This window comes from Spermophilus citellus, assembly GCF_964194105.1.
Source record: "Spermophilus citellus genome assembly, chromosome: 4".
NCBI lineage: Eukaryota > Metazoa > Chordata > Mammalia > Rodentia > Sciuridae > Spermophilus > Spermophilus citellus.
The window spans coordinates 125,393,565-125,406,099 of NC_138185.1; the positions used below are offsets into that span (position 1 = coordinate 125,393,565).

At 35.0% G+C, this 12,535-nt stretch overlaps 1 protein-coding gene across 1 annotated transcript in view; it reads right to left on the reverse strand.

Moving 5' to 3' along the window:
- Positions 1-10,194: 10,194 nt before the first annotated feature.
- UNC13C (unc-13 homolog C) overlaps positions 10,195-12,535 on the reverse strand; it is a gene marked incomplete at its 5' end in the record, with an annotated part of 578,171 nt that continues 575,830 nt past the window's right edge. The window contains one exon of the mRNA XM_081292419.1: positions 10,195-10,481. Coding sequence (XP_081148545.1) covers positions 10,196-10,481 — 286 coding nt within the window. The 3' untranslated portion in view covers position 10,195. The remainder of the gene's footprint in view (positions 10,482-12,535) is intronic.

Genomic DNA, 12,535 nt, shown 5'->3' on the forward strand with positions numbered 1-12,535 from the left:
AGTTTGTGAGGGGAAAGGGGGAAAAAAAACAAGGGAGAGAATTAAACAACAGCAGATGGGGTAGAGAGGGAAAATGAGAGGGAAGGGGGGGGGATAGTAGGGGATAGGAAAGGTAGCAGAATACAACAGTCATTAATATGCTATTCTGTAAAAATGTGGATGTGTAACCGATGTGATTATGCAACTTGTATTTGCGGTAAAAAAGGGGAGTTCATAACCCACTTGAATCAAATGTATGGAAGATGATATGTCATGAGCTTTGTAATGTTTTGAACAACCAATAAAAAAAATTAAAAAAATATATTAACCCTCTGTCAGATGAATATCTGGAAAATATTTTTTTTCTGTAGGTTGTCTTTTCACTTTGTTCATTGCTCCCTTTGTTACACAGAAGCTTTTTAGTTTGCTGTAATTCCATTTATCAATTTTTGTTTTTGTTTCCAGACTCCTACTCAGAAAATCAATATCTGTGTCTGTGTCTTGAAGTATTTCCTTATGACTTCCTTTAGTGGTTTCAGAGATTTTGGTCTCACATTAAGGTCTTTGATCCATTTTGACTTGATTTATCTACGAGATGGGAGCTGTGATTCAAATTTCTACATGTAGATGTTTCGCTTTCCCAGCGTATTTGTTGGAGAGGCTGTTCATTCTTTGATGTGTGGATTTATTTCTGGGATCTCCTGTTGGTTTTTTTTTAATGCCAATGCCATGCTATGGATCTATATGTACTATATGTCCTATATTTACTATGGATCTATTTGTAGTATGTCTTGAAATCAGGTATTGTGTTACTTCTAGCTTTGTTCATTTGTCTCAAGATAATCTGGGCTATTTGGGAATCTTTTGTGCTTCCTTGTGAACTTTAGTGTTTTTTTTATAGTTTTATGAAGAATGTCATCCATATGTGATGGGAATTGCACTGAATCTGTAGATCTCTTTGCGTAGAATGAATATGTTTGAATAATACTTATATTCTTCTAATCTATGAAAATAGGAGGTCTTTCCATCTTTTAGTCTCTTTTCAACTTTATTCATCAGTGTTTTTTAATTTTTCTGGAAGGACTTTCATTTCCTTAGTTAAATTTATTCCTATGCATTTTGTGTGTGAGAGTGTGTGTGTCTATTGTGAATGGATTGGTTTCATTCTCAACAAAATCATTATTGGTATATAGAAATCTATTGATTTTAATTTGTTGATTTTGAATTTTGCCACTTGAATGAATTTGCTTATCAATTCTAATAGTCTTTTGGTGGAATCTTAAAGTTTTTCTCTGTAAGCATATCATCTTCCAACAAGGACAATTTAAGATTTCCTCCTTTATATTTGTATGCCTTTATTTCTTTTGCCTCATTTATTTGGTGAAAACTTCTAGTACTATATTGAATAAGAATAGTGGACTGCTTTATTTTGTGCGTGATCTTACAGAAAATGTTTTCCCTATTTAGTATGATGTTGGGCTGTGGGTTTGTCATATACAGCCTTCATTCTGTTGAAGTGTGGTCTTTCTACACCTAAGTTAGCCAGTGTTTTTTATCATGAGGATATGTCGAATTTTTCAAAAGCTTTTTTCTGCATCTATTGAGATGATCATTGATTTCGGTACTTTGTTCTATTTATGTGGTATATTACATTTATTGTTTGTGTAGGTTGAGTCATCCTTGCAACCCTGGAATGAAAAGAACTAAATCTGGTGGATAATTTTTTGATATACTGTTGAATTTGATGCACATATGACGTTTTATTTTTGAAGTATGTCCATTTTTGTTCATTATGGTTATTAATCTATGGATTTTTAAAAACTGTGTTCTTGTCAGCTTTTGGTATCATGATAATGCTGGTCTCATTGAATTAGTTTGGAATGATTCCTTCCCTTTCAATTCAATGGAGTAGTTTTAAGACTTGCTATTAGATCTTTAAAGGTTTGATAGAATTTATCAGTGAAGGCATCTGAGTCTGGGCTTTTCTTTTTGGGGAGACTTTTTATTACTGATTCAGTCTCGTTACTTGCTATTCTTCTATTCAGGTTTTTTTTATACCATTTTGGTTCAATTTGGTAGGTGATATGTTTTCAGAAATTCATCCATTTCTTCTAAATTTTCTAATTTTTTTAGGATATAGTTTTTGAAAATAATGCCTAAAGATCCTTTGAATTTCTGAGGTAGCAATTATAATGTCTCATCTTTATCTCTAACTTTATTTCAGTCTTCTGTTAGTCTGGCTCAAAGCTTGTCAATTTGGGTTATCTTTTCAAAGGTCCAACTTTTTGCTTCATAGATTTTTTTTTTGCATTGCTTTATTAGTCCCTATTTCACTTATTTCTGCTCTAATCTGTATTAATTTTGGATTTTGTTTCTTAGTTTTATAAGTCCTTGAGATATATCATTAGGAGGCTTATTTGACATCTTCTGTATTTTTAAAAAATAGATACTTCTATGAATGCACTATTGCATTTGTTATGTACTATAGGTTTTTGTATGTTGTTTCCATTATTATCTATTTAAAGAAAATTTTAATTTTCCCTCTGTCATCCTCAACGACTCACAGGTTCATTAAAAAGTGTGTTGTTCAGGGGCTGGAGATATGGCTCAAGCGGTACCACGCTCGCCTGGCATGCGTGCGGCCCGGGTTCGATCCTCAGCACCACATACAAAGATGTGTCCGCCGAAAAAACTAAAAAATAAATAAAATTCTCTCTAAAAAAAAAAGTGTGTTCAGTCTCTATATAATTTCTAAAATTTGTTAGACTTGATTTTATTCAATTATGATCAGAAAAGATATAGAATATGATTTCAGGTTTGGTTTTTATTGATTTGCTAAGACTTAAGCATTTGTCTGGATGATTGATCCATTGACGAAAGTGAGATTGAAATCCTCCACAATTATTGTATTGGAGCTTATCTCTTAGGTCTAATAGTGTTTGTTTCATAAAATTGGGTGCTCTAGTCTCAGGTACACATAGATGTAAAATCATTATTTTTCTTGTTGCATTAATCCCTCGTTCATCATACAGTCACTTTGTTTTTGTCTTAAAGTCCATTTTTTCATATAAAAGGATACCAACTCCTGTTTAGTTTTCATTTGTTTGGAATATCACTTTCCAACCTTTCACTTTCAGTCTGTGTGTGTCTTTACTGGTGAAGTGAGTTTCTTGTAGGAAGAATGTTGTTGGGTCGTCTTTTTAATCCATTTGGTCAGGATGCCTCTTTTAATTGGAGAACATAATTCATTTACGTCCAAGATTATTATTGACTGGTAGGGACTTAGTCCTGTCATTTTTCTGGTTTTCTTCTAGTTACTCTGAATAATCTTTCTTTTTTTTCCTCTCGTTTCTCGTTTTGGTTTGATGCTTTACTATATAGATAATATTTGACCCTTTTCTAATTTCCTTTTGTACATCTCTTTTAGCGGGAATTACGATCATGAAACCAAGTAAAAGTATAATTATTTTTCACTTCTAAATGTAAAACTCAAGCAGTTTTTTAAAAAAGACTGATCTCGTGGCATTAATTCCCTGTTTTTGCTTATGTTGGAAGGTCTTCGTTTCCTGAAGGACAGCTTGCTAGGTATAGTATTTTTGGCTGTTGGTTATTTTCTTGTAGGACTTAAACTATATCATTCTGCTGAAAATTTTTGTTACATTTAAGGGTAACCTCATTAGAGTAACTTGGACTTTTCTCATATTTTTAAGTTCTTGGTCCTGTATTTTAACATTTTGACTATAATATGCCACAGTGATGTTTTTTCTGATAATGTCTATTTGGGGTTCCTACTGGTCTCCTGTATATGGATGTCCTTCTCTTTTCCAAGATAAGGGAAGTTTTCTGTGCTCTTACCCTCTTGTTTCTCCCCTTTGGACATGCCAGTGATATGGAGTTTGATCATTTAATGGTGTCTCAACTACCTTGAATCCTACCTTCATACTGTTTTTGTTGTTATTAAATGTGATATTTTGAAATATCTTCCTTCAGGTGTCAATATTCTTTGTTCTTGATCTTGTTTGTTGCTGAGAGTTTCAACTGACTTTGTTTTGATTTATAGAGCCCTTTATTTCCAAGTTGCTTGGCTTTTTTTCAGAAACTATGAAATTTCTTATTCATATCTTGCATTATTTTCTAATTTTATTTATCTTCATTATTATGGATCTCATCAAGTTTTGTAATCATTCTTTTAAATTATTTTTTAGACATTTTATCCATTTCCATATATTTGGAAACTGTTACTATGGAGTTATTTATTGCTTCCCCCCCTTTCTATCTCTTTTATGGGATGGCCTTCTTGGTGGCTTTCTTCTGAAGATGTATCTTAGGGGATCAGTTTCTTATGCAATGTTGAATATATTTCCAGTTCAACACAGTGCAACTGTTCTATAGTTTGAGTTTTTGTGAGTTTGGGCATAGTATATACTGTGTAAGAGAGCCACACTGTCCCTGTAGGTCATGCAAGAATGAGGCTATTCTAGCAGTTCAGGCAGGTGTGGTGTAGATAATAGGGTACACCCTGTGTTGTTACTCCTGCAGTTGGAACGGTCACCACTATTAGGTAATAGAGATTTCCTCAGGCACTGTTGATATTGAATCTGTTACTTTTAAGGGTCTCTGGTACTGGAGGTGCCTGTAGTGGTGAGGTGTCTAAAACTCTTGTCCTCTGGCTAGATAGCGTATGTGTCCACACAGCTTCATGGGGAGTGGTGGGGACAAGAATCACTGCTACCCTTTGTGGTATTTATACCAAGTCTTGTCAGCAGTGCAAGATCAGAGAAGTTGTGGCCAGTGGGTGGACCTGTGGCAGTAATTGTTTTCCTCTCTGCTTTGACTGTTGGAATGTCCATGTAGGAGTGGGGCCTTAGCCCTCCTAAGTCATGCATGCCTAGGAATGGGTTGACAGGTAGGGGTTTTCTTCCCCCAACCCACCCAATTAATTCAGCTGTAGTGCCATCCAGGGATTGAGTGGGAGAAGAATGTGGCTGTCATGAGAGAAACTTTCTAGACCTTCTTAGGCTACATGCCTTGGTGGGTAGGTTAGCGGTGGAGCCACAAAGTTCTTTCCCTACCTTGTTAGTGACAGGTACCTGTGCTTACCTCTGTTGGTGGAGGTGAGGGCAAGAAACCATGGGAATCTCATGGATAATTGCCTCTGGTCCTGGCACTGGTGTGAACTCATATACTCACCTCGCCACACCCTTGGCCTCAGAAGGCAGGATCCTGGTCCTCTGGTTCTTAAAGGTGATGTCCTTCCCTTTCCCTCACCTGTTGCAATACTCATCCCCTATGGTGCTGTGCTCTCAGTGGTTTTATGTCACTCACTCTACCTAGCCAACATGGGTTCTTGAGGCAGAGTTTAAACACTGAGTACAGTGGGATGTCCTTGGCCTCCGAGATGTAAAAAGGCAGGATTTTCTGACCCCAAGACCAGCTCAAACTCAGATAATAAGTCCTTCTCAAGATGGCTCCTGCCTAAGCATCCTGGGGGGTTGCTGGGATATGAATCCCTTTTCCAAAGCCAGGATACTACACCAATTTCAGATTACTTACCTGGTCAGGCTGTATACCTGTATGGGTTGTAAAGCCTTCCAGTAGCTGGGATCGCCAGGATTCATACTGATAGAATTTGCTGGGATTCTTTCATCTTGAAAGCCCTGCAGAGGGGAGACACCCCCTTCCCCTGCTGGTGCAGATCCTGTGTTTCTCTTCCTATGCTGTTGTCCCAGGCCTTTGGATATCACAAGGTTCCCACTGATATCCAGTGCTCTCCTCTGACCACTCACATCAACATACAGTTTTGATCCCATTGCTTTGGTTCGTGAAGGAGCAGGAGAGGACTAGGTGCCTCTATTCAGCCATGCTTCCCACCGATTTCTATTAGATTTTTAAAATGATTTATATAAATTTGTGCCATCTAGTCTAAATTTTTCTTCCAGTGGGGCTGTGCATATAATTTTCACTTGTCTTAGGAAAGCTTTAAATTTTAATTTGGTCAAATCGATTTCTTTGTAACTAAAAATTATTCTTTAATCCTAGATTGTGCAGACAGTTATTCTGAACCATTGCATTTCAACTCAATTGTGAGGTATGAAATTCATCTAGATTTCATTTTTGTTATGCATTGAAATCTAGTTTTATACATTTCTATATAATGTAGAATGTATACTTTTATTATATATTAATATGTACACTTAACTATTCAACTCCAAATGATACCAGTGTCTCAATATGAATAGCCGTGTTTCTTAGGAACCTATTTAAATTTGTTGTCTGTTTATATATTTCTATGCAAATAGAAAGTCATTTCATCCCTCTTGGTCTCCAGTTCTTAAGGGAGACATTTAAATAAAATGATTTGACTCATGAAGTTTAAGAGCTAAAAGAAAATCTTATCTTTCTCAGGAAATATCAATGTAGATGCTGACAATATAGACCTGTATTAACTTGTAAAACTTGAATGCTTTTCCATAAAGGAGACAGAAATATCATGGGCTTTTCGGGTTGGAATTTTGACAATCAAGTAAAACCAATATAGTTAAATGATCTAAATACACAAACCATGTAGAGATTGGCCTTAGAGGTGTTTTTTTTTTTTTTTAAGATACAAGTTGACAAAGTGTGTGTTAGCTAAAGGTATCATACTGTAATTGTAAAAATTATAGGTAACTCAAACCCAGGTTAAAAAAAAGCTATACCAGTAATGGGGGATGTTAGACATTAGAACAGCAAAACACTACTAAGAACAAGGAGCAATAATGCATAGAAAGGTCAAGTCGCCAAGAAGTTGTCATAATCTTAAATGTGTATACCTAATAACAGCTTCACAACTAAAATAAAAACAACAGAAATAAATTCACAATTATGTTTGGAGACATCCACAGTTTTTCTCAGTACTAGTAGAAAATCAGAATATTGAAGAACATTCTCTGTCAACCAACTTCACTTTGCTGTAGAACACTTCATCCAGCAGCAAAGAACATATTACTTTCTAGTGCATTTGAAACATTTAGACTGAAACCATACAAAGTGAATGTTTTAACCATGATGGAGTCAAACTGGAAATAAAATATATTTAGGAAAGTCTCTAAATATTTGGAAATTTTATCAGATACTTACATATAACCAATCCATCTAAGAAGTTACCTGGGAAATTAAAAAGCACTTTTAAAAGAATGAAAACTAAATCCAGCATAGCAATTTGTGGAATTTATTTAAGGTAGTGCTTTCAGGAAAATTTGTGACATTATGTCATTTATTTAAAAAGACAAAAGGAATAATCATCTAATGTCTGACTTTAATAAACCAGAAAGAAAATTAAGCCCAGGTTAGGCAGGTGAAAGAAAATAGGACCATTAGTATATATCATAAAGACAGGAGGACAAAAACAGTAACATGCCAACTGATTTAAAAATGTACCCTGATGCTGAGTGTGTGTGTGTGTGTGTATATATATATATTTCATAGATTGGGATTTATCTAGCATCAGGAACCATGCCCTAGTTTGAGGTTCTGCAAAACTAACACTAGAAGCCTGTAGCAGAAATATCACTGACCTGGGAGATCCAGGAGTGCGAGGAGCAAAGGGGCCAGCTGTTTCAAAGACTGGGATGATCACAGAAGTAGGTAGTGCCAGGGGAGGGCAGTCTCTTCCCTGTGTGCCCAAGAAGTCTTCCAAATGAAGGGAGAATCAGACATTCATCCAGGGACATTCCCTGAGTCTTGGGTTAATATGATTATTTTCATTGTTTGTGGCAATCACAGGTGCTATATTGGGCTAGGTAGTATAATAATATCTTTATGTATCTTAAGCAAATTAAGAGGAGAAAATAAACCTTACTTCAAACTTTTTTTTTATAAAGACCCAATGAAAGATATTAGACTAGGATTGTCATTCTTTGAGATAAATTCAATATATAAATTATAAAAATAAGTGAATTAGAGGTTCTTAAGGATATGTGATTACCTTAAATAATAATTCTTCAGAATTCCTTTGAATAGTAAATGCTCCATTAAGGTTTTAAATACTCTGGCCAAATTTGATTTCTGTGCATATCTTTAAGTACTTGTAATGTGAGGTTTAGATGTGCAGAGCTTTTGCTTTTATCTAGAATGAATAAACTGCCACATGTGTTAATGGAGCATTAAAGTTGACAGAGCTTACTGCCAACCTTAGAGGGATTTTGGAAGTAATACAAGAGGTATTGTCCTGACTACAGCAGAAAACACTTAGGCCTTTGGAGAAAAACAAATGACAGGATTTATAACCATTTCAAAATTACTATCATAAAATATAGGTACTAATGAGTAGACATACTGTATATTTTGAAAAGAATAAATAAATTGATCCAATTAAATATATACTGCAAAAACATCAAAGCAGTCCTGAACTGCCATTTATTCAAATGTTTCATGCTTTATAAAATTGATGTGTTCCTAAAGCGTTTGTCATATCCTGTAAAACAATAAATCATTTTAAGATAAATCTGACTTTTTCAATTAATTGATGAAAACTTTTATAATTTTTAATTTAAAATGTTGCATTTCCTTCACAGGTTTAACAATGTTCTACAAGATATAGGTAAGTACACTAGTACTTCCTTATTTTCAGTGTCATGTTCATGGAAGCAGCTATACATTATAAGAAAATAATATCTGTTGAATGAAAATTAGAACTAAATAATGTGAAGAGTGTTATACGGTAAAAAGGGCATGGTGTTTTTATTAGTAAGTAATTATTTGCATAGATAAAATAAGAAGGCAAAAGTGTTGCAAATACTTAGTATACATTTATTAATGCATATGCCAGAGATCGCATCATACTATGCATTTGGAAAAGTCATTAACAAAGCAATTGCCTAAGAGTTTAACACAAATTAGCCAATCTCACTGGTCTGGGTGTTTTCACACCCAGTAGCAGAATGAGTAGTGTCATCTTTCTCAGAACCAATCTGTTCTTTAACCTATTAGGCCAGCTTGTTTACAAAACAATCGATGTAATAGGTACTTGTTTCTGCATGTGTAGGTAGTCCACTAACAGTTATGACCATAAATTACAATTACTATTCTGTAACCAAGGAGTTAGGCACAGATTCCAAAAAGGCAAATCCTAAAACTCCAGAAAATGCAATATTCATAAGCTATTTCATAATAAAAAAAAAACCAATGTTGGGATATCAATGTACTAAGCTGTGTTGTTTTCCTATTGAATATGATGCATTTGGGGCTTATAAATAACAAACTGAAGAAACTGCTTACAATTTTGCATTTTGTCCTTTCACTAAATAGATGAATACGTGAATTTTGGCTCCAGTGCGATATATAGTAATGCTGCATTCAGTATAAATCAGTTTTTTTTTAACAAAAGAAACATTTAATTGATTATAGTCATAACTGTCAGAGGGAAATTACTAACAGAACAGTTATTCTATAACATTTCTAAACCATTAAGCCTATGACTTTCCAAAGAATAATTATGGTAAAGCTGAGACATAATGCTATGTGGCAAATGCATCAACTTACCTTTTTTTTTTTTTTAAACAAATGTGATGTGACCTTGGCAGTTTTAAAGAACATAGATTTGTCAATATATCAAACGTTAACAAACTATTTAGCATTGCTTTGTGTAAGTTTGCTTTAATAGCATTTCTTCACAGTGATATTTCAGAAAGGTTGGAAACTGGTCAGCATAAAATATTTCCCACCTTTTCTATTTTAATTTGTATGCAAAAATCATCACAATATATCTGCAACTATAAAATTACAAATACTTTCTAGAAGTCACTGCATTTCTAGTTATGGTAGAAAAGGGCATTTACTCAGATGAATGAGGTAAGGCTAAAACAGAAGTTGAGTGACAAATGATTTCTGATGGTGCCATATAAACTAATGTAACAAAGATAACTAATGGACAAACTTAAAAAAAAACTTTTCATTTGTTTCATGGCTAAGATATTGGTAATGAGATGAAATAAACATTTAAAGAGAATCTTGATATTTCACTTTACATCATAATTTTGGCACTTCATGGAACATTGATTTCCCAAAGACCAGAATTGGTAATAAAAGTTCAGCAGGTTTTGCACATACCTTGTAGACATTGTACTTGAGTACTGGCAAACAGTGAAATATAGTGAAATAAACATTCCCATGTATTTGCACATGCATGCAGTAGTCAAAGAGTTTATGGATTCTCAGAGATATTTCAGTATTTGTTTCAAGCACTCTCTTCAGTAGATCTTGTTTCAGATTTAAGTCTTACAAATTCTTTAGCAACATCATCGTTGGTCCTCTGAGAGAGTATTCTGAGGATAGTCAAACCAGTTTCATCCATGGAGACATTTTTCAAAAGAGGATACCAAGCCCCGTAGCTTCCTTTTTCAGCTATGTTCTGTAGTTGAATTACTGTCATTCCAATAACTCGATCTTCTCGGGCAAAGCAGTAATCCTTAACTGACAGGTGAAGTTCATAAGCCCCTGGACGGTTTTCATTACCTAGAACGCTGTGTGAATTAGAAAAACAAATTGAGCAGATTTTACTTATAATTCTAAAATACTAACATTGTGTACCTTGATCAAAAAGGTTATGGTGGCAAATAGAGGAGCAATGTATTTTAACCATGACCCTTTAAATTTTACTTAAGATTTTCCATTAAAATTTATGACAGTAACCTAACTTACTTTTGCTTTCTCTAGATAGAAAAAAAAAATACGCTTTACTGCCTTAATGGTAAGCATAGTGTGATCAAAATGAGAAGTAAAATACTGTGTTGTGTAATTATTAAAATCAGGATTTCACATATCCTTATCGATAAAGACTGTGGCTAGGATGGGGAGCTAGTTTTAAGGGGTATTCTTTGAGGAATCTGTATGCTAATTCAACATCAGCAACTATTATCTTTACCCAAGGCTCCTGGAAAAGCTATTATATCTAAGTGCCTTTACTCAGGGGAATAACGATGCTACATTAGATACAAATCTCCAGCGTACATCAGTTCCAGCAGAGTCTGGTGCTTCAATGCCAATTCCTTCCTACAGTTAGGCCTGTCAAGTGTGTAGCTGAGGGTGGCCTCTACTAGCAACAGCCTACGACAACCTGTCAGTGTAGAACTGCATATTTTGAAGAAGGTCGAGTGGTGATATTCTGGGAATAGTCTTCTTCCACCCATTATTTTAATTCACTCACAGATGTTCTTGACTTTTTAATGAATGCACATATATCTGTCGGCAGTACCAGCTTCCAATATTCTTTTTCCAGGTGATATTTTTCTGAGGAAACATTTTTCAGAGTCAAATTTTGTCACCAGATCACATTGATAACTAAACTGTGCACTTGTTTTAGAGACAATCTGAATGCAAAATAAATTGGTGGCTTGATAGGTAAGAACAGGAGAGCAAAATCTGATAGCAGTCATATCTCTGTGTACATTAAAATTCTGCCTTTCCAAGAATAGTGGTTGTGGTAATTCAGTGTTGACATGTAGACCTTCACACAATCTAAGTGATTAGAAAACTTGTGTAACTTGGAAGAGCAGACAGGTGGAATTCTATGAGCTGGTTTATTACTAGGAATTATTGTGAGTAATCTATTAGACTCTTGATACATATTGTAGAATAGTAAGAAAGTGAGATATTCAGAGAACAGAATTCCTAAAGGTGCATGAAAAACCAAGAGAACCAACCAGATCAGAAAGGAACTATTTGGGTATATGGAAATTTCTAAGGTTTTTGTCCTGGATCTCCTTCTCTATCTCTAGGTTAGCTCATTTAGATTTATGGAATTGCATACGATCTATAGAAAGACAGTTCTAAAATTATACCCAACTGAGGATTTGACATCTCCTCTCGGGTGTCCAATAGGCATCTCCAAAACAAAATCCTTGATGTCATGTCCTTTCCCTGTTTTCCCATTTAAATAAATCACAATTTGCCCAGGTTCTCATGCCAAAAACCTAGGGTGGTTCTGTTTTCATCAGTGTCAGGTATCTTTGTCCCACCTGGATCCATTCTCCACCCTTCTCTCTTCACTTTGTGGTCCTACAGGTCAGCATTCTATTGCAGTGATAGGGTTTTTTCTTGTTCTGGCTTGAACAAGAAAAAATTGCTTTTGGACAAAATGAAGCCCCAGAAGGGTTCAGAAACATTGAAGTCAGAGTCTTTACTTGCTTGGTTTCTTGGATCTGAGGCTGCCTTGAGAGCTATTTCTGTCCACGGAAAGTTGCTGCTCCCAGCTGACGACACATGGAGCTTTTACTTTCCCAGTGTTACTAATGTCCTAATGGCTCTCTGTCTCCTCCCTTCAAGATGTGGAGAGAGCCCCAAATCCCATCACTGTAGTCTAAAGTCCTCCGTACTCACATGTTTGTAAATTCCTTTTTACGTAAGCATATCCTGAATTATCTTAAATTGAATGTTCCCAGGACTATGACATGTCTTTCTACATCCAATTCATGCAAGAATATAATTCCAACATGTATCTAGAATTTTTCTTTCCTTTTTTTACTACCATGAATTAGTCAATATTATTGCTTGCCAGGATAACATTATAATAATCACA